The sequence below is a fragment of the Erinaceus europaeus genome, chromosome 6, assembly GCF_950295315.1.
Source record: "Erinaceus europaeus chromosome 6, mEriEur2.1, whole genome shotgun sequence".
NCBI classification, from domain to species: Eukaryota; Metazoa; Chordata; class Mammalia; order Eulipotyphla; family Erinaceidae; genus Erinaceus; species Erinaceus europaeus.
In genome coordinates, this window is record NC_080167.1 from 52572521 (window position 1) to 52599974 (window position 27454).

The 27454-nt window shown below is 39.1% G+C and overlaps 2 protein-coding genes across 3 annotated transcripts in view; both read left to right on the plus strand.

The window, feature by feature from the left end:
* HSPA14 (heat shock protein family A (Hsp70) member 14) overlaps positions 1-27454 on the plus strand; it is a 37531-nt gene that overhangs the window by 2423 nt on the left and 7654 nt on the right. The window contains exons 4-12 of one of the 2 annotated variants that reach the window (XM_007532073.3): positions 7491-7539; positions 7653-7758; positions 8570-8660; positions 10095-10199; positions 11879-12040; positions 14141-14296; positions 17318-17420; positions 26180-26392; positions 27003-27176. In XM_007532073.3, coding sequence (XP_007532135.1) covers positions 7491-7539; positions 7653-7758; positions 8570-8660; positions 10095-10199; positions 11879-12040; positions 14141-14296; positions 17318-17420; positions 26180-26392; positions 27003-27176 — 1159 coding nt within the window. The remainder of the gene's footprint in view (positions 1-7490; positions 7540-7652; positions 7759-8569; positions 8661-10094; positions 10200-11878; positions 12041-14140; positions 14297-17317; positions 17421-26179; positions 26393-27002; positions 27177-27454) is intronic. The other variant, XM_060192208.1, reaches the window with a different exon arrangement.
* Positions 1250-5634, plus strand: MSANTD7 (Myb/SANT DNA binding domain containing 7). The gene is made up of 2 exons (XM_016192116.2): positions 1250-1948; positions 2490-5634. The coding sequence occupies exons 1-2, from the start codon at positions 1387-1389 to the stop codon at positions 3011-3013; spliced, it is 1086 nt and encodes a 361-aa protein (XP_016047602.1). The 5' UTR covers positions 1250-1386; the 3' UTR covers positions 3014-5634.

Consider the following 27454-nt stretch of genomic DNA (forward strand, 5'->3'; position numbering starts at 1 on the left):
TCAAAGTGCTGTCATAGCTATTACTTTGTTTAATCCTTTCAGATCCCTTTAAGATTGGTATGGTGAGCCCTGCCCCTTGTGCTCTGTGGGAAATTGTGTTTTTCCCCTTTCTCCTTCTGTCTCTCCATTTCTGTCTGAAAAAGTCAGTCCTGAGCATTGAAGCTCCAGCCAAAATTGGTAGGGCAGGTTTTACTCCTATCTATAGAAGAAAAAAGTTCCTAGAAGTTGCTCTTTACCAAGGTTGTTAGTTCTTTTCTACTTTGTTGTGTAGAGAATTAACATATATATTACCTTTTATTGATCTTGAGATTTGGGATTATAGATTAATAATATTTTTTCTTTTATTAATACAGATATTATTCCATACAGATGTTTTTAAAAGCTGTACTAGGTATCAGTTTTTTTCCTTGGTTGTCTATGCACTAAGCCAAAATGTATTTTAGAGAGAATTCAGGGTTTTTTTTTTGGTAATAACAGTATATTTCCATATCCATATAAATATTTTTCATTTTCTGATTATTATAGTTTGACATAGTATATAAGAAATAATAAGAAGAGATTCTATGTGTTACCAGGTTTACCACTTTTCTATGATAACATCTGGCAAAATAGTACAAAATCACAGCCAGGGGACTGACAGATTCACTTACGATACAGAACATGCCCATAGTCTGTACCCTGGAAGCCCCATTTTATGATTTCTGGGGGTCAATGGTTAGAGAATGATGTGGTTGTCTTCTGCCATCTTATGCAAAGAGTTTGGTACTAGAGGGAGCAACTTGAGTTCACTTTTCTAGCCATGAGCATTACCTTTTTAACAGGTGTGCAATGGTGACAGTCAAATGAGTAACATAGCTGCAGTCCATGCTTAGTGAAAGACAGGCATCCTGTGGACGTACTACTATACCATTAGCACTTCACCAGAGCAGGCTGGTCTATGGTCAGGTTTTTCTCCCCTTAATCTGTCTACTTAGAAAACATTTTTGGACATGCAATTGCACCAGGCCTTGGAAGCATTCTGACCTTTGTGGAAGAACCTGCCCCCTTGTTACCAAATCAGTGCAGTTCTCTGTATCCTCTGGTCTAGTGGTCTTCCTAACCCAACTCTCAGTTGGCAACCCACCTGTTTGTGACCTACTTACAGGTAGCACCACTTCTCTTGCTGCCACGGTTATCCTTACACACTCCCTGTATCTCTCATTCCCCTGTGGCCTTCTAGCCAGAAATGCGGTCCTTGGACTTGGCTTCTCAGCAATTAGCCCCAAGAGGGAAGAATCAGCTGGCTCTTGAAAATAGACTGAAAGCACCCAGAGCCTTCCCACACCTTCAGGTTATCACCTTGCTGTCCAGGAACTTCCTTCAGCTAGCCCTCCTTCCCAGTCCACTATGGCCAGTTCCAATAGCAGCGCAGGCATCCGGTGGTCCAGGCAAGAGACACGAACTCTTCTTTCCATACTAGGCGAGGCAGAATATATTCAACGCCTCCAGACTGTCCACCATAATGCAGATGTCTACCAGGCTGTATCCAAACGAATGCAGCAGGAAGGCTTCCGGCGCACTGAACGTCAGTGCCGCTCCAAGTTCAAAGTTCTGAAGGCACTGTATTTAAAGGCCTATGTTGCTCATACCACAAGTATGGTGGACCCACCACATTGTCCATTTTATGATACTTTGGACCAGCTGCTCCGAAATCAGATAGTGACTGATGCAGACAACTTAATGGAGGATACTGTTTGGTCCAAGCATTGTGATCAAAACTTAGTAGCTCCAGATTCCCTAGAGGAAGAGGGAGCCAGCATTCTGAATGCCAGAAGGACTCAGGCAGCAGATCACCAGCCTCTCTTGAAAACAGTTAAGGAATCAAATGAGAATTGTCAGCTAAGAACCAGTGGCCTGATGCAAGAAACCAGTGATCTTGAGGACTCGTGGGATGAATCCTCGGGTGCAGGTAACTTCCAAGCATGTGAAGGACTGGGGTCCCAGAGTCACTTGCTTCTAATCAGCAGTATGTGTTTGGATGGTGTCTTCAGCATAGTCCCTATTTCTGTGCTAGCCACCTTTTTCTTTTCTTTTTTTTCTAATAAAATTGTATGATGAAATCCATTTTTTAAAGACTCTACGACTTTAGCTGTTAGAACTTAGACTCAAGTATAAAAATTGAGTATTAGATCTCTTTAAACCTTAAAGTACTCTTTAGAAGCAAGTTAACTTGGGCATTCTTTATAATGGGTAACTAGGAGTTTATAGATACAGAGTGGGTTGGATAACTATATGGAAAGGGGTTCACGAAGGCAAGGGGGAGGTTTTAGAGCTAAGAGTATAACAGACCTAGATGCTCGAATTAAAGAAATTAAATCTTCCGGATCCCTGGTGGTTTGAGGCCTTTCCAGGAACTGCTGTGGTTTTATAATGGTCTCAACTCTGCTGCTGGCTCCAACATTCCCTTAGCAGGAATGTCCTCTTTGCAACATTGTTGCTTTGTCTTTCAGGGTGCTCTCAAGGGACCCCCAGCTACAGCAACTCCCACCACCTTTTCATGGGTGCAATTGCTCCCTGTCAGAGCAGCCCCATGACCAGACTGGGTGTGTCCGGTGAGCCCAGTCCCTGCAGCAGCACCAGCCGAAACCTTCCTGGGGTGGCCTCCACACCACAGACGCCAGTCTCCTCCTCCAGGGTTCCTTTTGTTTCTGGGGGGGATAGGTCCTTGACCGGTGAGCCCCCTCCAAAGTGGGCAAGGCGAAGAAGGAAATCAGTGGCCAGGACTATCGCAGCAGAGTTGGCAGAAAACAGGAGATTGGCTCGTGAACTTTCAAAGCGTGAGGAAGAAAAACTGGACAGGCTGATTGCTATTGGTGAGGAGGCCAGTGCCCAGCAAGACACTGCCAACGAGCTCCGCAGGGATGCTGTGATTGCAGTCAGACGCTTGGCGACGGCCGTGGAAGAGGCCACTGGTGCTTTTCAGCTAGGGCTTGAAAAATTGCTCCAGAGGTTAATTTCAAGTACCAAAAGTTAAGACCTGGTTGCAAACTGGTCTTATTCCCTAAACTGGTAGAAGCCCAGTTCCAACACCTGTCTTCTGATACCGACTCCATTTCCATGTCCTCAGACAATAAAGAATGGATGAACCATTAGTATGCACAGCGGGAGGAATATATATGCTAAGTTTCTCCACTAATTGAAAGACCATTCAGAGGTGAACCAAGTGGCCTACTAGACAAATACAGAGCGTTATTCAGTCCCTGTTTTGTCAGTGGTATGAAACAGTGGATGTTTTATCAGTTTTTGCCAGTTTCCTCATCTGTAAAATGGGGGGTGAATTAATAACTCTTAACCTGCCTACCTCACAGGGTTGTTGTGAGGATCAAGTGGCTAATAGATGTGAAAGAGTTTAAAAGTTGAAAAGCATTCAACACATATAAGCTATTAACACATATTACTTTGACTGAGGTCAGGATAGGGTAAGGCACATTAGTTGACAAGAAGTAGTAGAGTTATATAACATAACCTCATTGCTTGAATCTTTGCTAGTTTAATTTAACCACTACCTGGAGTTTGGGGTCTTAGTTATTAAATCCCTCTATAATTCATAGACACAGTGCCTTTGCACCTTCACCTCTTATATTTTCACTGCTGTGTCTGTGACAGAACTACCAGTAAGTATTCCTAATAGTCAAACCATCTTCATCTCCATTTTACTAGTTCTTGGTCTGCCACTATAAGTATATAATTTAAGAACTGACAGAGGACCACAATTATGTGTTATGGTTTATATTGATAATCTTTGCTATAATGAGATACTGGCTGTTTTATACTATTGAATGACTATTGACTGTAAGTAAATGTGTTGCATTCCATATTACTTGGGTCCTTTTACATACATAATTGTAAATCTTCAAATCTTAAGTTGTCATTTAAACATCATGGAAATAATTTGGGTATCAGTTGGAAAATAAGCTTTTAGCTAATTTCATTCTTTGTTGTAAGCTTTCGTTTTGTTTAGTATATTGCAGAAAACAAGCCCTTCAAAACTTTCTTCTAGGGGATTTTTCCAAAGTCACTTTCTCAAATGTTGTAGACATATACCCAGTTAGTGGTGGAAGAGAACAGCTTTAGGCACAACTGACAATGATGTGGATAAAGGTGCCTGCAATAGATAAATTCTATTAAGTGCAAGCCCTCGAACAAATAACAGCACCTCTCCCTGCCCCAAATCTGTATATTTCCTTTGGGAGATAAGAATGTGTTGATCCATACTTCTAATTTATGTAGAAGGGAAGCCATTACTGTCCATCATTAAACTAACTTAAAGCTTTTAGTGGTTCACTTAGTGCTTTCAGGAAATACAATTAGAAAGCTAGGAATTTTAAAAGCTTTCCTTTGATCTGGAAACTCAGGAAAATAAAAGGGGACTGGGGGAAGATATATATATATATCTTGCAGGATTGGGTATTTACCTAATACTGGAGGTGCAACTAGGAGAACAAATTGTTAAAACTGCAATGGGAGCACACCTGGAACTGTAAGTGGATGATAAGCAGCAAGCTGCTCATGTGAATGAGTGATATTGAGGCAGCTGTAGTAGAAGACACTGGAATCTAGTCAGAACTCCTGGGTTCTGATTCAGTTCAGTATTGTCACTTTGGGCAAATCGTATCCCTTTATTGCTTCATTTTCTCTATCTTTAAATTGAGAGATTTTTGACAGATGACTTATAATACTTTCCAGGTCTAGCAATATTTCTATGATAAATAGTGTTGCAAATGACAAAAGTGAAATTTAAGTTGAAATATTTTAGGTTGCAAATGTCTATTGCTAAATGTTTTAAATAGTGATAACAATTTTAAGGAAGCACTCTGCAGTATTATTAAGATACTTAAGATACTCGTGAACTTGTAAGTACCACACCAGACGTAGAGCCCTTGCTTTAAAGGAGCATAGATTTAGGAATTGTGTCTTCTCAGTTGTTTTAGTTTTTTGTGTGAGAGGATACATGTCAGCTACAATTGAATAACTCTAATGTAGATAGGTAGGCTTTCTGGAAAGAAAAAACAGGAAAGTATACTTTATGACAGGTGGGCCTATACTGTATAAATCTGTTAGTGGTAGCAAAGTACAGAAGCAGTGCTTTATTTGAAGAAAAGTGCTAAACAAGAGTTTAAATGAGCATGTATAGTGAAAATCTAGTGGGTAAAATAATGTGAAAATAAAGTTAGAGATGTTTGAAGGAAGGAAGAAAAAATACAGGCTGAAAATAGGGGAAAACTAGGCTGAAGTGACCCCACTATTACTCCCTGTTATTTCACCACTGTAACTCAGCTGGAAGGTGGGAAACTAACTCTGTCCCACCTGCCTCGGGTATTTAGTGACCTTCAGATGAATGTTAAAACACTTGCAGGCAAGGAAGGCACTGTCATGGTACCGAATTGGCACATTAGTGCTGGGGATATGGCTGGTGACTCCAACTTTTAAGAAGGGGAAGAGGTGCATTGCTGAGCAGGTGGTTACCTGAGATGCTCTGCTGCCTAAAGATGTGATGTAAATGAGGTGCTGTGTACTCCACCCTCCCACCACCATTGTTTTTCTGTGAAGTATTTGAATCCTGGTGTGGACAAATAAAGTTTTTACTTGTCTATATTTGTGGGTCAGTCCACTGCTTTCTGGTGATAACTGATCATTTGTTGTCATCTCCATTTTCTGCTAGCTGATCTCCAGTGCCTTATCTGCTCTGTCTGTCTCCAGTGCCTTATCTGCTCTGTCTGTCTGTCTCGCTCTCTCTCTCTTAACAAGAACACTGCTCTGCTCTGACTGATGGTGGTGCCAGGGAATTGAATCTGGGACTTTAGAGCCTCAGGCATGAGAGTCTCTGCATAACTACTGTGCTGCCTACCCTCTACCTCCCACCTCCCAGTATCTTGTCTGTCTGTGATCCTAATAGCTTCCTGTTCACACATGAGAGAGGCCTTCCTTGCATGCGAATTGAGTAATAGTTTTCCATTTCTAAGAGTTCTATAAAATATTTTTTCCTGGTAAGTTTTCTTGTATGAGTTGTAGACAACCTGCAGATAGTAAGATGGATTATTTTGCTTGACTTAAATTCTGTCTGGAAGAAAGCAGAACCAGTAAAAATGCTGGAATTATAATATTGGTGCAAAATATACAACTATGGATAGATTTGGTCTTTTTTTTTCTCCTTTTTGTTAACACAGGTTAGGCCCCTTCAGATGTTCAGCAACCCAGTAGCAGTTAGTCACTCTAAATTTTCACCACTAGTCAAACATACAAGAATAACTGAAAGAAGGGCTAAGTGGAAGAGTCTAATTTATATACATTTCTAAATAGGATTTAGCCAAGGTCCATAAACTCCCTTTTCTGCTCTTAGTGAAGAAGTACTTAAGTCATTTGCTATCTTATTGCCAGGCAGTCTGGTAAACTGGAAACAACATGAGCCAGTTAGATGGCATGAGGCCAAGTACTGGCTCTGTCCTGGTTGTCTCTGACCCTCCATGAATCTCTTAACCTATGTTAACACCTTCCAGACTAACCCCACCTAGGTATTATGATTATCAAGTGAAGTAATGCATGTGGAAATACTTTGCATTATGCATAAGTTGACATTGTCTAGAATAACATAGTACTTATTTAAATTTTTTCACTGCCATGGACATTTTAAACATATATATATATTAATGAGAGAGAGATAAAACTACGTATTACATGCACACACACACCTGGGGTTTGAATGTGCAACCTCAGAGCCTCAGGGATAAAAGTCTTTTGCATAACTTACTCGATCTCCCTAGCCTGCACATTTATTTAGTACTTCTATATATACACTGCACTGTGCTGTATACCTGATCACATGGAAGTGTTCATACTTTTGTTCAATTCAGGTTTGGGTGTTAATTCATGTTCAGGAATTATGCAACAGATTGTTAGAAGTCATGATTTAACCTTATTCTTCAGTCTTATCTCCACAGTGGTTGGAGTCTTAAGAGGCATAAGATCCCCGATACTATGAAAAGTCCACAAGTAAATAACTTCTGCTGATAATAGCAGATCAGAGGAGAGCTGTTTACAAATAACACTGTAATAGAATTACTATGACCTTTGTGGTTTTCTTCTTAAATTTACTTTTATTTTTATTTATTGGATAGACAGCCAGAGGTTGAGAGGGAAGGGGGTGATAGGGAGAGAGACAGACACTTGCAACACTGCTTCACCACTCACAAAGCTTTCCCCCTGCAGGTGGGGACCAGGGGCTTGAACCATGGTCCTTGCACATTGTAAAGTGCTCAACCAGGTGTGCCACCACCCAGCCCCGAATTACTATGACTTTTGTAAATATTTAATCTTACTATTTAAAATAGTTTTCTTAATATTAGACAATTTTAAATGTTTTTATATTTTGTTGCAAAATACAGTGCTATATAAACCTTACATATCAACAATACTGATTTTAATACTTAGCTGTTCTTTATCTTTATGGACAGCTCCGATGATCCACGTGTTCAGAGATACATCACGGAAAGTAAATGTTTAGTGAGTATGATTATATTGCTACTTCCTTACTATACAAGCTAATTGCAAAAACACTGATTTGAAACTATTTTTATGAAAACTTTTCCACTAACACTTAAAATTTCCTTCTACAGGTCATTGAAAAAAATGGGAAATTGCGATATGAAATAGATACTGGAGAAGAAACAAAATTTGTCAATCCAGAAGATGTTGCCAAACTAATATTTAGTAAAATGAAAGGTATTGAGCAAAAGAGAAGATCTTTAAGAAGTTGACATTAAAAATCAAGAGGGAGGAAAAACATTAGAGGTAGTGTTTGATCAGGGTGGAAAGCAAAATGATGGAGCAGATGAGCAGTCAGGAGACATACAGGATAGGCCTGACTGGGCCACTCACTAGCCTGCGGCCTGAGTCAAATGACTTACCTTCCTGACTTGATTTCCCTACAAGTAATGTAAAATTTTTGGCTAAATTAGCATTTTTAAGACAAGTTCCCAAGTATGGTTTGGATAGTGAAAATTAGACCTCTGCTTTAGCTTGACAGTGTGCACTCATTTAGTTATTCAGGCAGATAAAGAGGATCTGCTTTTATCACCACTTCAGACAAAGGCTCCAGCAACATACTAAGGACCAATTTGGGAGACTCTGAATTAGATTATTTATAAGATTCACTTGAGCTCTGGAATTGTTTTGAATTTGTGGAGTGGAAGACAGCCCTTTAATGTGTTGAGCTAATATTCTGCCTTCACACTGGTGCATCAGAAGAGCATTCTCTAAGGAACCAGTCTAATTTAGCAGATGGTTGAAACTTTGTAACTTAAGAATCAAGCACATTGGGAAGTGCCTAGTTCCTTGTTCTCTAACTATACCCAAACCATAAGCAGTAGTGCACAATTTAAGAGGACAAGAGATTAGAAAAGCAATAGGGTGGAGCGGTCCAGTGAACTGAAAGGTCTTGAAAGAAATATGGTACAAATTAATCTCAGAAACCATCACCTGGTATTTTGTATGTATCATCAGAATTTTTTCTTCATATTTTTTCCATTTACAGAAACAGCTCATTCTGTCTTGGGCTCAGATGCAAATGATGTAGTGATTACTGTTCCATTTGATTTTGGAGATAAGCAAAAGAATGCCCTTGGGTATGTACATATATATTCACATATACTTTTAAAGATTTATTGACTTAGGAGGTTGATTGAAGCAATGCTCTATCCTAACATCATCAAAAGGCAGTAAAGCAGATCTCAGGGAGGTTATCCTAATTGTTTAGGTACAGGAAAACACAAATTTCATAAAAGGTAAAATTACATTTGAAAATCCATAACACATAAAATAGTATTTGTAAATACATGTTTATTTTTGCAAATGCAAGTAGATAAAAAGAATAGTAATGATCATTAATGTTTCCCATCTTTATGAAATGCCAAAAGAACATATTAGGTATACCTTCTTGGTTGTTTCATATGGAAATGTTTTAAATTACCAGGTCAAATTGATGCTTATTAATTGCTTACAGTTTATGTGGAAATTAAATAGAATACCAACTTCAGAAAATATTTGTAACTGATGAACACACATACCTTTGTGGATCAAGTTTGCTCTGGGGCTTTGTGAAGCATCTAAGTTCCTTGTAGGGCAGAAAATTTCTTTATTATTATTATTATCTTTATTTATCAGAGACAGCCAGAAATAGGGAGGGATAGAGAAAGAGACCTGCAGCACTGCCTCACCACTTGTAAAGCTTTCCTCCGGCAAGTGAGGACTAGGGGCTCAAATCTGGGTCCTTGTGCATTGAAAGATGTGTGCTCAACCAGGTGCACCACCTGGCCCCCTGAAAATTTCTTTTATGTATTTGAACTTGTGAAATGTTAAAAACTGACTTAAAAAAAAATTAGAAAATTCTCTTTAAAAAAACATATTTTATTTATTTATTTTAAATAAGAGAGATACAGAGAGGAAAACTAGAGCACTGACCTGCTCTGGCTTATGGTGGTGCTAGGGGTTGAACCTGGGATCTTAGAGCCTCAATCATGAAGTCCTTTGCATAACCATATATTATCTCCCCAGCCCATGGGAGTTAGAAAATTTTAAAGTGTATTATTATAAATTTATCTTAAGCTCTTCCCAATATTTGTAAATATGGACATTTTGAGAGCTTTCTTTTCCTTAGTCAGCATGCTGGGTTTTTTGTTTTGTTTTTAAATTTTATTTATTTATTTTTTTAACCAGAGTACTGCTCATCTCTGGCTTATGGTGGCTCGGGGATTGAGCCTGGAACTATGGAGCCTCAGACAAGAGAGTCTCTTTGCATAAACATTATGCTATCTACACCCACCACAGCATTGTCAAGAAAATAGACTACATAATTATTGTAGACAGAAGAAACCCATTCTATAATAATGTTATATCCATTTCTTTTGTATCCTGTTATCTTGATTCAAAGGTCATTACCCTCATGTCCTACTTGTGAATCCTTACTTGATATTGCATAAAATCTTTAGCAGAATATTTCTAAAAATGTGGACTTGAATTTAATTGTGATTTGAAATTCACTGAAAGCAATTTGTCCACAGAGAAGCAGCCAGAGCTGCTGGATTTAATGTTTTGCGGTTAATCCACGAGCCATCTGCTGCTCTGCTAGCATACGGAATTGGACAAGACTCCCCCACTGGAAAAAGGTAAAAACCATATTTTTAACTTTTAAGTTATTCAGTGCAGAAAACATTTTAGATGATAGCATTTTATCAGTTGGGATTGTTCTTTAATATATTCGTTTCAAATCTTTGTGAGTGAAAAGACAGCAAGGCCCTTACTTTCAAATAAATAAAGATGTGATAGAAAAGCAGAGAAGAACATAGTGAGGGAAGATTGAGCTTTTCTGCCCTCGTAATGCCCACTTTATGTCTTTTTATGGGAGGAAGATTGGAAAATCATGAGCCCAACCAAGTTCTAACTCAAGACTAAAGGCCCTATTCATTTTATTACCAATTCTGATTATTAAACATGCTTAGAAACGTTGAGTACTTAGGGGCCAGGTGGTGGCACACCTGGTTCAGTGCACATGTTACAGTACACAAGGACCCAGTTTTGAGCCCCTAGTCCCCACCTGCAGAGGGAAAGCTTTACGAGTGGTGAAGCATGACTGCAGGTGTCTCTCTGTCTCTCTGTCTCCCCATTTTTCTCAATTTCTGGCTGTCTCTAACCAATAAAAATAAAGATGATAAAAAAATTAAAAGAAAAAAAAAGAAACATGGAGTACTTTCATACACATTTGTCTTGGCAGGACATGAGGGAAAATACATCCTAGGTTCTTAGGATTTATTTCGATAATGAAATAGACACACTATCTCAAATAAGTTGGCAAAGCATGTCTTAATAGACCTGACATATCCTTTAACTTTAGGGAAGTTAGTGTATATTTGTTTATTTTTCTTGTTTTGCACCAATCATATTTCACAGAGCAAAGTAATATGTATAATTCACTAGGAAATTACTTTAAATACTTTTTATAAGGTATCAGAGATTATGAATTTTGATACATAGGAAATTACATCCTACTTCTGCATGTTTCATTTTTATAAAAGTTATTACAGGAGCAATCTGAATATCATTAAAACATCAAATTTCTGTTATGTTTTTACCTTTATTTTTGATAGGATAGAGAGAAATTGAGAAGACAGGAAGAGAGACAGAAGGACACCTGCAGTACTTACTTCACTGCTTGTGTTGCTTCCCTCTTACCAGGTGGGGCGTGAGGGCTTACACCTGGGTCCTTGCTTATGATAATACGTGTGTTACCAGGTGTGCCACCCAGCCCCTCCCATTTAATTTTTCTACACTTTGCTATCATTGCTGTTTTACTTTGAAAAATTTGTGTTTTGAACTTGAGTTGTTCAGAAAAAATATGACTTTACCAATACAACAAACTGTTCAAATTTTGATTTACAGGAAGAAGTTAGAAATTACTGGGCCCGGGTCGTGGGTCACCTGGTTGAGTGCACATGTTACAATGCACAAAGACCTGGGTTTGAGCCCCTGGTCCCCACCTGCTGGGGGAAAGCTTTGCAAGTGGTGAAGCAGACTGCAGGTGTCTCTCAGTCTCTCTCCCTCTGTAACACCCCCTTCCTTCTCAATTTCTCTCTGTTTCTATCCAGTAAATAAATAAAGATATTTAAAAAAAGACTAGGATGAGCAAGACATATGTATATGGGAGCCACTTTAAAAAAAAAAAAGAAATTATTGACTTAGGTCACAAAATGATGACTATGGAGAATGCTTAGTCATGAGATTCTTAGTAGTTTCCTACAATTTCATTTTTAAATGTGATTCTTTCATAACTTGCTTTATTTCTTTTAAGCAATATTTTGGTGTTTAAACTTGGAGGCACATCCTTGTCTATCAGTATCATAGAAGTTAACAGTGGAATATATCGAGTTCTGTCAACCAACACTGATGATAACATCGGAGGTATACACTTCACAGAAACCTTAGCACAGTATCTAGCTTCTGAGTTTCAGAGGTACGTACTAATAGACTTGCTGATATATTTTGACTGGCAGGTTCTCTGCAGGTTTTCTCCCCCCCCCCCCAGTTTACTTTATTTAATTAATGTATTTATTTACTTTTAACTGCCTCCAGGGCTACTGTTTGAGCTCAGTGCCAACACTACAGATCCACTATTCCTGGCAGCCACACCCCTCCCCCCCATTTTATTCTATAGGACAGAGAAATTGAGAGGGGAGAGGGAGGGAGATAGAAAGACACCTGTAGATCTTCTTCACCACTTATGAAGTTCCCCCCCTGCAGGTGAGGAGTAGGAGGTTGATTCCCTGATCTTTAATCAGGTTCTTGTGTATACTACAACATGCACTTAACCGGATATAACACTGCACACTGCCCACCCACCCCCCTCTCTCCACCCTCAGTATACTTTAAATTGCCCTGCTTTAAAGGAAGATGGGTTGTTTTGGTTTTTATCTGGATAAAGGTAGGTATGGAGATCTCATGACCTTCTAAACAGTAAAAACAGATCTAATGGAGGTTACATTATAGTACAGACATATTGCAATAGGTTATGTCTTATTACTAGTCTACTGAAAGGAACATTTTTTATTCTTACTGCTGGATGTAGTTATTTCATCTAATTCCATATGTATCACTTATTTTAATGAGAGAAAGACAGATACAGAGAGGAAGATATAAAGAGATATACCAGAGTACTACTCAGCTCTGGCTAATGGTGCTAGGAATTGAACCTGGGACCTTGGAGCTTCAGGCAAGAGAATCTTGTATAACCATTATGCTATCTTCCCAGCCCTCCATTCTAAGATCTGACAATATTTGTTATAGAACAAGTAAAATATGCAAACATATTTTAGACATTGCCATTCTAAAATAAATGTAGGCTGGTATAATAATTTCATCAGTTTGACTACCTGACTTGCTTAATAAGTCTTTAAAAAAAAAAAACTGCTAAGTAGGAGTAGGCAGTAGGACAACAGGTTAAGTGCAGGTGGCACAAAGCGCAAGGACCAGCATAAGGATCCTGGTTCGAGCCCCCAGCTGCCCACCTGTAGGGAAGTCGCTTCACAAACGGTGAAGCAGGTCTGCAGGTGTCTGTCTTTTTCTCCCCCACTCTGTCTTCCCCTACTCTCTCCATTTCTCTCTGCCCTATCCAACAATAATGACATCAATAACTACAACAATAAAACAACAAGGGTAACAAAAGGGAATAAATAAATATTTTTTTTAAAAAACTGCTAAATAAGGTCTTAGAGATAGCATAATGGTTATGCAAAGACTTTCATGCCTGAGGCTCCAAGGTCTCAAGTTCAATCCCCAATAATACCAGAAGCCATATCTAAGCAGAGTTCTGGTTAAAAAAAAGTATTTGGTAAACACTTTTTTGTTACAAAGGAGTTCCTGCTAAATATAGGACATTATTAATTACTACTAAGTTATTAGGTATGTTTAGAAGTAGTGGTGTTGTAATTTTTTTTCCAATGAGTTTTTAAAAATTAGTCATCATGTTAGAGGAACTGTAATTTTACATATTTTATATGTTGTATCTTTGATGAAATTGTTTTAGTGATTCTTTTTTCAATGCTAACCATGTACTTTCTTTAAAGACTTACTTGTTAAGGATAGAGTGTATCAGGACATCACTCTGGCAGGTGAGATGCTGGGGAGTGAATTCAGAACCTCATACTTCAGAGTTTAATACTTTATCTACTGCACTAGCTCCCAGGTCTCTGGACAGATAATTTTATACCATGAAGCAATTGTGTTGCGATTGTCACAGATAAGAAATGAGTCAATCAAGTTACCTAAATCTGTTTCAACTTCTTACCTGCAAAAGGGTGATAACTACTCTACATTCTTCATAGAACATTGTTTTGATTATAGATGTAGCAATTCAAAGTCATATATATGTATATATGTGTGTGTGTGTGTGTATAATACATGTGTATATGTATGTGTATATGTATATATATATATTTCTTTTAATTGTAGGGAAATTTGGAGATTGGATACATGAGATTATTAGTATCCCTATAGGAATTATACAAATTTTAGTTATAATGAATTATAAATAACCTAAAACTTTTTTTTACCTTAGGTCCTTCAAACATGATGTTAGAGGAAATGCCCGAGCCATGATGAAATTGATGAACAGTGCTGATATTGCAAAACATTCCTTGTCAACCTTAGGAAGTGCTAATTGTTTTCTTGATTCATTATATGAAGGTCAGGATTTTGACTGTCATGTGTCCAGGTAAAGTGGAATTTTAAAACTGTAAAAAAAATTCCAAGTTATAAAAACTACTCCAAGCACATATTTAAGATTGTAGTTTTCTTAACATTTGGTTTTGCTCATTTGATTGAGATATATTAGCTATCTGTAAAAGGAAAGCTTTCCTGTCTTTACTTCTGAGATTCAACTTTTGTCATATTAAAGAACTATCCTGTGGTCCGGGAGATGCACAGTGGCTAAGGCACTAGACTCTCAAGTGTGAAGTCCTGAGTTCAATCCCCAGCAGCACATGTTCCAGAGTGATGTCTGGTTTTTTCTCTTTCTCTCTCCTATCTTTCTCATTAATAAATAAAGAACTATCCCAAGGTAATTCCATTAGTTCTGATTGTGTACTCTGTTATGTAATAGGTCCAAATAGCATTGTGTGAAAAAATATATTAAAGAAATGTGAGGAGATAAAGTTTGAAGTTTCCAGAGTTTTGGTTTTTGCCATCAAGGTTATCAGTGGGATGTGGTGCCTGCATAATGAATCCACAGCTCTTAGTAGCCAGACCTTTCCCTCCCCCCTCCCCTCCTCTCCTCCCTTTCTCTCTCCTCCCCTTCCCTCCTTTCCTCCTCACTTCACTGCCTCTGTCCCTCCTCTTTCCCACTCCTTCCTTTCTTTCTCACTTTATTATGATAGAAAGAGAAGTAGGACAAGAGAGGGAGAGAGAGAGTACCTGGAAATAGCACAAATAAATTTAAAAATCTGTCATCAGCATTTTTTAATTTACATGAGAGAAAGGAGCAAGCCAGAACATCACTCTGGTACATGGGATGCTAGGATTGAACCTGGAACCCCATCACTGTAGTCATTGTACTACCTCCCAGACCTCATCTATTTTTAGTTTAGTTTTGTTTGTTTGTTTTGTTCTTAATCGTGACAGGCTTCACACCCTACACAATTCCATTAATCCCATGGACTTTCCCCCCTCCCCCATTTTTCTGTTTAATTTAAGATGGAGATGGGGAAGGGGAAAGAGACACAGAAAGGTCAGACACCACAGCGCCAGCCCTGTATAGTGCTTCCATGTGATGCCAGACTGTTACACTGGCATTCAAGGTTCTTAAGCATGCAGAAACTACACTAGGTACAGCATAGTCTTCCAACTATGAATAAAAGTAATAATTTTTATTTTATTTTTTAAATTTCAGAGGGGTTTAAATTATTTATTTATTTTTATTTATAAAAAAAACACTGACAAAGAGGGGTACAGTTCACACCACCAGAACTTCCTATCCCATCCCCTCCCCTGATAGCTTTCCTATTCTTTAACCCTCTGAGAGTATGGACCCAAGATCATTGTGGGATACAGAAGGTAGAAGGTCTGGCTTCTGTAATTGCTTCCTCGCTGAACATGGGCATTGACAAGTTGATCCATACTTCCAGCCTGCCTCTCTCTTTCCCTAGTGGGGCAGGGCTCTGGGGAAGTGGAGCTCCAGGACACATTGGTGGGGTTGTCTGTCCAGGGAAGTCTGGTTAGCATCATGCTAGCATCTGGAACTTGGTGGCTGAAAAGAGAGTTAACATGTAAAACCAAACAAGTTGTTGACTAATCATGAACCTAAAGGCTGGGGTAGTGCAGATGAAGAATGGGGGAAGTTGTCTCTGTTTTGTAGATAACTAGTAGGCATATCTTAGTCATAGTCCAAAGGGCCTATGGCTATACTATTTTTTTTTTTTTTTGCCTGAGCCTGAAATCTGATATGCAAATGGATCCAAGTTATTGTCTGGGGAGATGATATCATGGCTAGAAAAAGGACTGGAAAGCTGGATCAGGGAAGAGAGTAGCTCCCAAATATGGGAAAGTTGTATAAATATTGTTAACTGTAAACCCCATCGATTTGATCTGATCTGGGGCCCATATTCAGCTTAGGAGCCTGTGTGACCTCTGCATCCCTGTAGATCTGAGCTCATATTCTGTGGTCATGAGTAGGAACATTCCAAGCTGCCCCAATATCAGGACCCATCGTCCTCAGGTGTAGCATAGAGTATGTTGTCCATCCTCCCTCCGGAGGATGGAACATTCTCTATCATTGTTGATCCAAGTTGAGGGCAAGGTCCTATGGGGGCCCACAAAGGGGTCTGTTTTGTTGTTCCTGTAAATTTTATTTATTTTATTATAGGATAGAGAAATTGAGAGAGAAGAGGGAAAGGGGAGTTAATGAGGGGGAGAGACAGAGACACCTGCAGCACTACTTCACCACTTGTGAAGGTGGGGACCAGGGACTTGAACTTGAGTCCTTGTACACTGTAATGTGTGCACCACAGGTGTGCCACCACTTGGCCCCAGTAATAATTTTTTTGACTAAAAACCTCTAATATGATGGCTTGATTTAAACCAATATGTTTGCTGTTGAGAATTCCATACATTGAATATTTGCTTTTAGGGTTGGGCTCCTCCTCCTCCTCCTCCTCCTTCTTCTTCATCTTCTTTCTTCTTCTTCCTCTTTCCTCCAGAGTTATCACTGGTGCTCAGTGCTGGCTAATCCATGGTTCTTGGTGGCCTTTTGTTTGTTTCCATTTTATTGGATAGGACAGAAATGGGGGGGGGGGGGTAGGAAGCACGAGAAAAAGGTAGACACCAGCAGAACTGCTTCTTGCTTATGGAGCATCCCCCCTGCAGATGGGGAGCCAGGGATCAAACCCAGGTCCTTGTGTGGGTCCTTGTGTATAGTACTATGTGCACTTAACCAGGTGTGCTACCAACCCAGCCCACCTCAGGGCTTTTTTTTTAGGCATCTAATTAAGCTGTGAATAATAGTCTCTCACAGGAATTTGACAATAAATGCCTTCATACGTGTGTAGATGAATAACTTAGAAGTCAACCCCCCACCCCTACTCTGCCTTCCAGGGATCTGCTAGAAATTAAGTGTCCTGTTCAGGATGAAAATCTTTTAAGAAAATTGCTACATTAGGTTTTGATTTGCTTATGACAAGAAAAAGATGTCTTATTTAATCACATTAAGTTTGTTCTCTGTTTTCTTTGTGTGTGTATACAGAGCAAGATTTGAACTTCTCTGTTCTCCACTTTTTCATAAGTGTATAGAAGCAATCAGAAAACTCTTCGATCAAAGTGGATTCAAAGCTGATGATATAAACAAGGTAATACTTTTACATATTATATATCTTAGAAGTGCTTTTAGACTTGGAATTTAGGCAATAACCCATTACTACCCAAAGATTATTTTTATGAATTTAAGTATTTTATGAATTTAAGTATTAAGCATTTTCTGAGCCCCCTGAGTTAAGTAAGGGTAATTATATTTTGTGTAACAGCTCTATGGTTTGTATATTTAGTTTCTTAGCAAAAAGAACAGTTCCTTTGCAGTATACTTTTTAAATGATATTTTTGGGAGAGAGAGGAGAAAACCAGAGCATCACCATGGCACATGCAATTTCAGGGACTGAACTTGGGACTTTGTGCTTGAGAGTTTGCTTTATCCACTACACCACCTCCCAGTCTGCTCTTGGATAGTTTTTCTATCTGTAAGAAAATACTGCCATATATTTAACAATTACTGTGTACCAGGCCCTGTTTTAAGTATTCTACATGGTTTATCTCATGAATACTCACAACTCTGGGAGGTTATTTGTCCTCATTTGTGCCTGGGGAGGTGCTTCAGCAGGTAGCCCTTGCCTTGCATGCTTGAGGCTCCAGGTTCCATCTCTGACACTGCATATGATGGAGTGATGCTCTGGCCTCTTTCTTGTTCTGTGCCTCTCCTATTTCTCTATAAGTAAAGGTACTGAGGTTAAAAACAAATAACTTTTTGGTGAGTATGTGGTTAGTGAGAGCTAGAGCCAGGGTTGTTTTTTTTGTTTTGTTTTGTTTTTGCCTCCACAGTTATTGCTGCGGCTCAGTGCTTACACTAGGAATCCACTGCTACTGGAATAGAGCCAGGTTTTGTTTTTTTTTTAATTTTTAAAAAATATTTATTTTATTTCCTTTTGTTGTCCTTGTTCTTTTATTGTTGTAGTTATTGTTGTTATTGATGTCGTCATTGTTGGATAGGACAAAGAAATGGAGAGAGGAGAGGAAGACAGATACGGGGGAGAAAAAGAGAGACACCTGCAGACCTGCTTCACTGCCTGTAAAGCGACTCCCCTGCAGGTGGGGAGCTGGGGGCTTGAACTGGGATCCTTACTCCAATCCTTGAGCTTTCCGCCACCTATGCTTAACCCACTGTGCTACCGCCCAGACTCCCAGAGCCAGGATTTTTAACCAGTGTAGTTCCTGAGTCTGCTGTTACTGTTAAGAGTAAACTTACTCTCTTTGCTTGCCTGAGAGAATACTTTGAGACTTTTTTTTTTCTTTTTACTTATAGGACAAAGAAAAATTGAGAAGGGAGGGAAAGGTAGACAGGAAGAGACAGAGACATCTGCAGCTCTGCTTTACCACTACTGAAGCTTCCTTCCTATAGGTGGAAGGACTGGGAGCTTGAACCCAGGTCCTTGCACATGTTAACATGTGTGCTCATGAGCTGGGTCTTTGAGCACTGTAATGTGTATGCTTAACCAAATAACACCACTCCCTGGTCTCTCCAGTGCCTTTTCAGATGTGTGGTTTGCTAGGGATGTGAGTGCTTGACATATAGACATTTCTTCAATCTATTTAAATCTATTGACCTATTACTCTGATTTCTTTTAGCTATTCAGTATTTTCTTTTAGTTTGAAAGCTTTATTTTTTAAAAAAATTTCATTAATTTCTGTGAAAAATTTAGTTTTGGGGAGTAATCTGAATTTCTTGAGCCTTACTTAGCAAATCATTAATTTCCCTAGTATTATCTCTTATTAAGAGGCTAAGTAGTATTTATCTTTTAAGTATTATAACTTATTCTGTAGTATGTTGTACAGATTAGATGAAATACCAAGTATGGCATTGTGTATAGCCTATTGTGGGTGGTATGTCACTTAATTGCTCTGACTTCATTAACTGGTCATAGAGCTCTGGTATTTTCTTATCATAAATGTTCCAATTCACAGTTGTAGTTGGGCACATTCTTTTTTTTTTTTAATTTTATTTATTTTCCCTTTTGTTGTCCGTGTTGTCTTTTTTTATTGTTGTAATTGTTGTTATTGATGTCAGTGTTCTTAGATAGGACAGAGAGAAATGGAGAGAGGAGGGGAAGACAGAGGGGGGAGAGAAAGACACCTGCAGACCTGCTTCACCGCCTGTGATGCGACTCCCCTGCAGGTGGAGAGCCGGGGGCTCGAACCGGAATCCTTACGCCAGTCCTTGCGCCAGTCCTTGCGCTTTGCGCCACATGCACTTAACCCGTTGCACTACCGCCCGACTCCCAGTTGGACGCATTCTTAAGATTAAGAATGTTGTCTCATATGTTTCTTGGCCTTTTGGATATCTTTGGTGAATATTCTGTTCATATCCTCTCCCCACTTTTGGATAGGGCCATTTGTGTTTTGTTGCTGTTGCTGCTGAGTTTGATGATCTCTATATACTTTGGTTATTAGTCTTTTGTCTGGTATATGGCATATAAAGATCTTTCGTTCTGTAAGGAAACTATTAGGGTGGTGGTTTCTTTTATTATGCAGTTTTTCAATTTGATGTAGTCTCATTGGTTTATTTTTGCTTTTGTCTTTCTTGCAATTGGACTTGAGTCATTGAAGATGCCTCTAAAACTTAGATGGGGGGTGGAGGGGAGACAGCATAATGTTTATGCGAGCAGATTCTCATGCCTGAGGCTCCAAAGTCCCAGGTTCAATCCCTTACACCTCCTTAAACCAGAGCTATACTGTACTATAGTAATAATAAGTAAATAACTATAAATCTTAGATGGAAAAAGAGTTCTGCCAATATTTTCCTGTAAGTATTTGATAATTTCTGGTTTAATATCCAAGTTCTTGATCCATGCTTCAAGTCATTGATGGTCAGAGAAATGCAAATAAAGACAACGATGAGATACCTCTTCACTCCTGTGAGAATGTCATACATCAGAAAGGAGAGTAACAACAAATGCTAGAGAGGTTGTGGGGACAAAGGAACCCTCCTGCACTGCTGGTAGGAATGCCAGTTGGTCCAGCCTCTGTAGAGAGCAGTCTGGAGAACTCTCAGGAGACTAGAAATGCATCTACCCTATGTCCTGGGAGTTCATTTTCTGGGTATATGTCTTAAGGAATCTAACACACCTATCCAAAGAGATCTGTGTACACCTATGTTCATAGCAGCACAATTTATAATACCCAAAACCTGGAAACAACATTGGTGTTTAACAAATGAGTGGCTGAGAAAGTTGTGGTCTATATACATAGTGGAATACTCCTCAGCTATTAGAAATGATGAATTCACCTTCTTCACCTCATCATGGAACTTGGAGGAATCAAGTTACGTGAGATTAGTCAGAAAGAGAAGGATGAAAGTGGAATGATTTCACTCATGGACAGAATTTGAGAAATAAGAACAAAAATGAGGGAAACACAAAGAAGAACTTGGACTGGGTTTGGTATATTGCACCAAAGAGAAGAACTTGGGGAGGGAGGGAGGAAGTAGGCACTTTTAGGTCCTGAATCATGATGATGGAGGAGGACCTAGGCTGGGGTAAGAGGTTTTTTGGTTTTTTGTTTGTTTGATTTTCAGAACACTACTCTACTCTGATTTTTGGTGGTTCAGGGGATTGAACCTGGGACTTTGGAGCCTCAAGCACAAGAGTCTCTTGGCATACCCTTGCCCCAGTGAGAGTGTTTTGTATAAAATGGAGAGATTTTACACGTGTATCAACAACTGTATTTATTGTAAACCACTAGCGCCCCACACACACCCTTAAAAAAAAGTCCTCTCCTCACTTCTCCGGATTTTCCTACCCATGTAGGCATTTGAGAATTTTTTTTTGCCTCCAGAGTTATCACTGGAGTTGTACTAGTAGTGTTTGTGCTACCAGTCCACTGTTCCTGGCAGCCATCTTTTTTCTATTGTTGTTGTTATTGCTGCTGTTTTGGTTGTTGTTGAATAGGACAGAGGGAAATTGAGAAAAGACGGGAAGACAGAGGGGGAGAGAAGGATAAACACCTGCAGACCTGCTTCACTGCTTGCGAAGTGACCCCCCTGCTGCAGGTGGGGAGCTGGGGACCAGGATCCTTGCACCTGTCCCTCTGCTTGGAATTATGTGCGCTTATTCCTGGTGCACTACCGCCGGCCCCCACATTTGAGCATTTTAAAATGAGTAGTTGTCTATAATTTGTCTACTACAGTAACAATTTCAGTTGTTTTATGAAGTAAACATTCCTCCTATGCACACAGTTTTGATACATGTAGCCTGCTGGAGGTAGCAGGTTTATAGCTTTTACTTTTTTCTTTGTGTTTCTTGCTCTGTGACCCAGGCTGAAGGAGTGACAAGAAGGAAAAGAGGGAGTAAATCTTTTGGAAGCTTTAGCTTAAGTAATGTGTGTGGTTGTGGTCACATCAGTTGAAAAAAGCCAGATACATGGGCAGGCACACAATAGGTTTGGGAACTGGAGCTCACCTACAGAATGGAATTGCAGAGTCTGGGCAGTTACAGTGGGTGGGGGTGTATAATCCTCTTATAGGAAGGAGGTGGTGGTGGGGAAACCAGGATTCCCATGCATTGAAACATTTAATCCTCACAATAGCAAGTAAGATACACCCTATTTCCATTTTCAGATCCCCCCCCCAAAAAAAAAATAGAGGTTCTGCAGAGGTTGCGTATTTGTGTAAAGTCATCCTGTGGCATGTAAGTGAAGCTGGGACGAGAATTCAGGCCTTCATACTCTTCTGCCCTTTGTCTTTTTCTTTTTGATATTTTAGGAGCATTTGGTTTTTCTAGAAGAATTTCTCTATTCTCTTGCTTGTGGTAGATGTGTGGGGCAGAGGGTAGATTGCATAACGGTTATGCAAACAGACTCTCATGCCTCAGGCTCCAAAGTTCAAGGTTCAAGCCCCCACATCACTATAAGCCAGAGTTGAACAGCCAGAGCTGAAGTGTTCTGTCTAAAAAAAAAAATGAAGACGAAGAAGAAATGTGTTTCCTAGCCTTCAAAGAGCAGAGAGCCATGGTTCCCATCTTTACTGTGCAGACCTGTCCCTGTTCCCCCTGTTTGGAATCACTACCCCACTCCTATACTTACTGTGTCTTTGTACTGCAGTCTTAACAGTACCTCCATCTGAGTGTGAGAGAAGGTGCTAGGACATGTCCACTTAGGAAAGAGATTTAGGAAGTGGAAGTTGAGATAGCATATTGGTTATGCAAATCAACTTAAATGTTTGATCTCTAAGGTCTTATGATTACCAATAACAGGCGGAGCAGTGCTCTGGATTTTGGTTTTTCTGAAAGAAAGAAAGAGAGAGAGAGAGAGAGAGAGAAAGAAAGAAAGAAAAAGAGAGAGAAAGAAAGAGAGAAAGGCTTAGGAGTTAGGAGTCTGGTCACTCTGTGTTCTTCCTAACAGTCATCTTGCTTTCACTTCTTTGCCTCACCTGTACTTTCTGTGTTAAACCACTCTTGGAACCAGAGGCTTGAACATGGGGTCTTGTACATTCAATCAGATGAGCAGCACTGTTTTTTCCTACTTTTAAAGGTTTTTTTGTTTGTTTGTTTTTGTTTTTTTTTTTTTGCTTCCAGGGTTATTTTTGAGGCTGGGTGCCTGCACTGCGAATCTACTCCTCCTGGAGGCCATTTTTCCCATTTTGTTGTCCTTTTTATTACCCTTGTTATTGTCATTATTATTATTTTTTCATTGCTGTTGTTGCTAGATAAGACAGAAGAAATCTAGAGGGGAGACAGGGGGAAAGAATGATACCTGCAGACCTGCTTCACCACCTGTGAAGGGACTCCCCTGCAAGGGGGGGAGCCAGGGACTTGAACCGGGATCCTTGTGCTGGTCCTTGCACTTTGTGCCATGTGCACTTAATCCACTGCGCTACTCCCAACCCCCTTAAAGGAATTTTTTAAAAATCTTTATTTACTTATTGGATAGAGACAGCTAGAAATCGAGAGGCAAGGGTTGGATAGAGAGAAAAAGAGAGAGACACCTGCGGCACTGCTTCACCACTCGTGAAACTTTCCCTTTGCAAGTTGGGACCAGGGACTTGAACCTGGGTCCTTGCGCATTGTAACATGTGCGCTCAACCAGATTCGCCACCACCCGGCCCCTCTTAAAGGATTGTTAATGAGAAACAGGTGTTGGGTCTTTGCAAATGTTTTTTTGCATACCTATAAGGATGATGTTAGGTATTTCTTTACATTTATTTAAAAGTTATATGAGAGATTATTGATAATTTCCTATCATGAAACTGCCATATGTTCTGGGATAGGCCTATTTGGTTCTGAGGAATTACTCTTTCAATACATTCTATTATCATGTCCACATTATTAAAGCTACATTTAATTGGAAGGGTTACTAGTAACCTATTTCAGGCTTCTCTACCATACCTTTATTGTCTGAATAAAATAACCCCTCTAAACATCAAACGTGTAAGTCTGTTTTTGGTTGCATTGATCTAAAGAAGTGCCTCACCTCAGCTGTTAGTCTTCACCTCATTCTGTATCCTCTAGAGGAGTCGTCAGTGGCTTCTTCTGAACCATTGCTTATCAGTAGTTCCCCAAGGCTTCTATTTTAGGAGAATCAGGGTCATGTGATTGAGTCCTAATATGTTACAAACCTGAATCATAGCTCAGTCCTTTCCTAACCTTTCCTTTCCCCACCGCCCTTCTGTCCACACAGTGATAAGTACTTCAGCATGGTCAGCCTCACCTAAGATTGTTACCTCACTTATTGCAGGGCTGGGACGTTGCTCCTGGGCCAATTTTTTTTTTTTCTTGTTTGTTATTTTCATTCTTTCCACTAATAGAGGCACAGTGGGAGAGGCAGAGAAAAAGATACCACAACACTTTCACCATCTGGGGAGCTTCCTAGGATGGTGTGGTATTCCATTGTGTGGTACCAAGGCTCAAACCCAGGGCTTCCCACATGATAAGGCACGTACCTTATCAGGTGAGCTATTTCCTAGCCCATGATTGTAACTTTATGAACAGAGGCTACTTTCTGTTTCTTAAAAAAAAACAGGGAAGTCAGTCCTTTATGTTTTCCTTCATACATTTTTTTCCCATATTCTGGTAATGTGTATGTGATTATTTTCCACACTGGTATATTATATTCATTCAATACTGATATACATGTGTACTTAGGATTACTTGGTCTGTCTGGGATCTGTTGTGTTTCCATTCGAGTATTAGATGTTTTATTTTCTGTTTTTGTGAAAAAAGCCATTAGAATTTTCTTAGGGACTACATTTAATCTGTAGGTGTCTTTTGATAGTCCAACAGTAATATTCAACAGTTCTGATTCATGAATATGAAATATCTTTCCATTTATGTCTTCATATGTGTATACATATGTATGTGTGTGTGTGTGTAACCAATGTCTTATGGTATAATAGATCTCTCATTTCTTTGATTAAATTTATTCATACATGTTATTCTTTTTGATGCTATTACAAATGGGATTGTCTTCTTAATTTTCCCATGATGATTAATTATTAATATATTAAAATGCCAGTGATTTTTGTATATTTTTTTTAGCCTTACAGATTTAGTAAAATAAAAAATTTTATTTTAACAGGGTTTTTTTTTTTTTTTTTTTTTTGGTGTAATGCTCAGGGATGAGTGGATACATATATAAATATTTGTGCACACACACACACACAAATATAGTTTTGCTTCTTTTCAACTTGATCTGTAGTCTGTTAAGACATCTTTTTTTGGTGTATTGCACCAAAGTAAAGGACTCTGGAATGGGTGGGAGGGCTCATGCCCTAGAACATGATGGCAGAGGAGGACCTAGGGGGGTTGAATTGTTATGTGGAAAACTGAGAAATGTTACACATGTACAATCTATTGTTTTTTTTTTTTTTTGTTTTGTTTTTAACCAGAGCACTCTGCAGCTCTGGCTTATGGTGGTGCAGGGAATTGAACCTGAGACTTTGCAGGCATGAGAATCTATTTGCATAACCATTATGCTATACCCTCCACCCCAGACTATTGTATTTTACTGTCAACTGTCAACCATTAATCTCCCAGTAAAGAAATTTTTAAGAAAGGGGCCAGGTGGTGGCGCACCTGGTTAAGTGCACACATTAAAGTGCAGAAGGACCTGGATTGAAGCCCCTGGTCCCCACCTGCAGGGGGAAAGCTTCACGAGCAGTGAAGCAGGGCTACAGGTGTTTCTGTTTCTCTCTCGATCTCCCCATCCGCTCTCAATTTCTGTGTCTCTATTCAATAATAAATAAAATTATTTTAAAAATAGATGGGAGTTCCATTCTTCCATTTAAAAGAAATTTTAAAAATAAAGACATCTTTCAACTCAAGAAAGTCTTTCTTCCTTTCCTTTTTTTTTAATTAGGAAAACCAAAGTCTATGAGGAAGTGTCACAGAGAGATTACAGTATTTATTCTGTCACAAAAATACTATAAACTATTAAGAGGAGGTTGGAAGGTGGCATACTCAGCAGAGTGCATGCATTATTACAGTGTGCAAGGGCCTAAGTTCAAGCCCCCCCAGTCAAGACCTGCCCCTCCCCATCAACACCTGTGATGGGGGGGGGGTTTCAGGAGCAGTGTAGCAGTGTTGGAGGTGTCTCCCTCCCTTCCCGTTCTCTCTCAATTTTTCTCTGTCAGTAAAAAAAGGAGGGAAGAAAAAGGGTCTATGAAGAGCAATACAAAATATTAATTTGTATATTTGCTATTGAAGTATTACTATAAGAGAATATGTTAAAATAGAGCTTTTTTTATTTTATCATTTGCATGTGATGAAGATGGCTCAGCCTGTTACACTCAGTTTTGAGTAACAACTATTCTTCTAAAAGTGAAAAACTCAGAATTATTTTTACTTTTTAGGTCGTCCTTTGTGGAGGATCTTCTCGGATCCCAAAACTACAGCAATTAATTAAAGATCTTTTCCCAGCTGTTGAGCTTCTAAATTCCATCCCTCCTGATGAGGTTATCCCTATTGGAGCAGCTGTAGAAGCAGGCATTCTTATTGGGAATGAAAACCTATTGGAGGAGGATTCTCTTAAGATTGAGTGTTCGGCCAAAGATATTTTAGTTAAGGTATGTTTAGCTTTACTTTATTTTTTTAAATAAAAGCAAAGAAAGTACAGATTTGCTGTAAGTTTTCATACATACCATGTTTACACAATGAAACTTAACTGGTATTTTTTTAAAAATATTTATTGTTTATTCCCTTTTGTTGCCCTTTTTTATTATTATTGTTGTAGTTATGATTGATGTCATTGTTGTTGGATAGGACAGAGAGAAATGGAGAGGAGGGGAAGACAGAGAGGGGGAGAGAAAGATAGACACCTGCAGACCTGCTTCACCGCCTGTGAAGCGACTCCCCTACAGGTGGAGAGCTGGGGGCTCGAACCTGTATCCTTATGGTGGTCCTTGTGCTTTGCGCCACCTGCGCTTAACCTGCTATGCTACCGCCTGACTCCCTGGTATTTTTTTTTTTTTTTTACTTAAATGAATTTCGCATGTATTCCTAGTTAATATTTACCTCACGTGTTAATTTGAAGCATAATCTTCTAATACAAATAAGTAGATATTTAAATTTATAGTAAATAAAACTAATTAGAATTAAGAATCATTTCATTTTCTTCACTTTCCCTGCCTGTGTTTTTTTTTTTTTTTTTAATTACAATGTTTTCTTGCATACTAGGGTGTGGATGAATCAGGAACCAATAGCTTCACAGTCCTGTTTCCATCAGGGACTCCTTTGCCAGCCCGAAGACAACACACATTACAAGCCCCTGGAAGTATATCTTCTGTATGCCTTGAACTCTATGAGTCTGAGGGGAAAAACTCTGCTACAGAGGAAAACAAGTTTGCACAGGTAAATAAATACATCCATAAAATTAGACTGAATTTGTCATGTATGTTTTTTCCTTAAGGATTAGATATAGTTTAATATCAGTTAATATATAAGGCATCTGGCATAACTTTATGAATAAATTTCTTTGAATGAGAATAGGTGATTTTAATTTGGAAGCACAGTGGGAAAATAAAACAAAAGTCAGTTTGTATCAGCATTTAAGCTCTTTTGTTCTTAGCATTTCTTGGTAATTTGCAGTCCATGGTAGTAAAGATCTTGTCCTCAGTTTGGTTTTATTC

What these genes read in the sequence shown, in the direction of transcription:
- MSANTD7 (XM_016192116.2), top strand. Translation starts at nt 1,387, where the DNA reads ATGGCCAGTTCCAATAGCAGCGCAGGCATCCGGTGGTCCAGGCAAGAG. An exon ending in GGATGAATCCTCGGGTGCAG is followed by an intron (nt 1,949 to 2,489) that starts GTAACTTCCAAG and finishes TTTGTCTTTCAG; the next exon opens with GGTGCTCTCAAGGGACCCCC.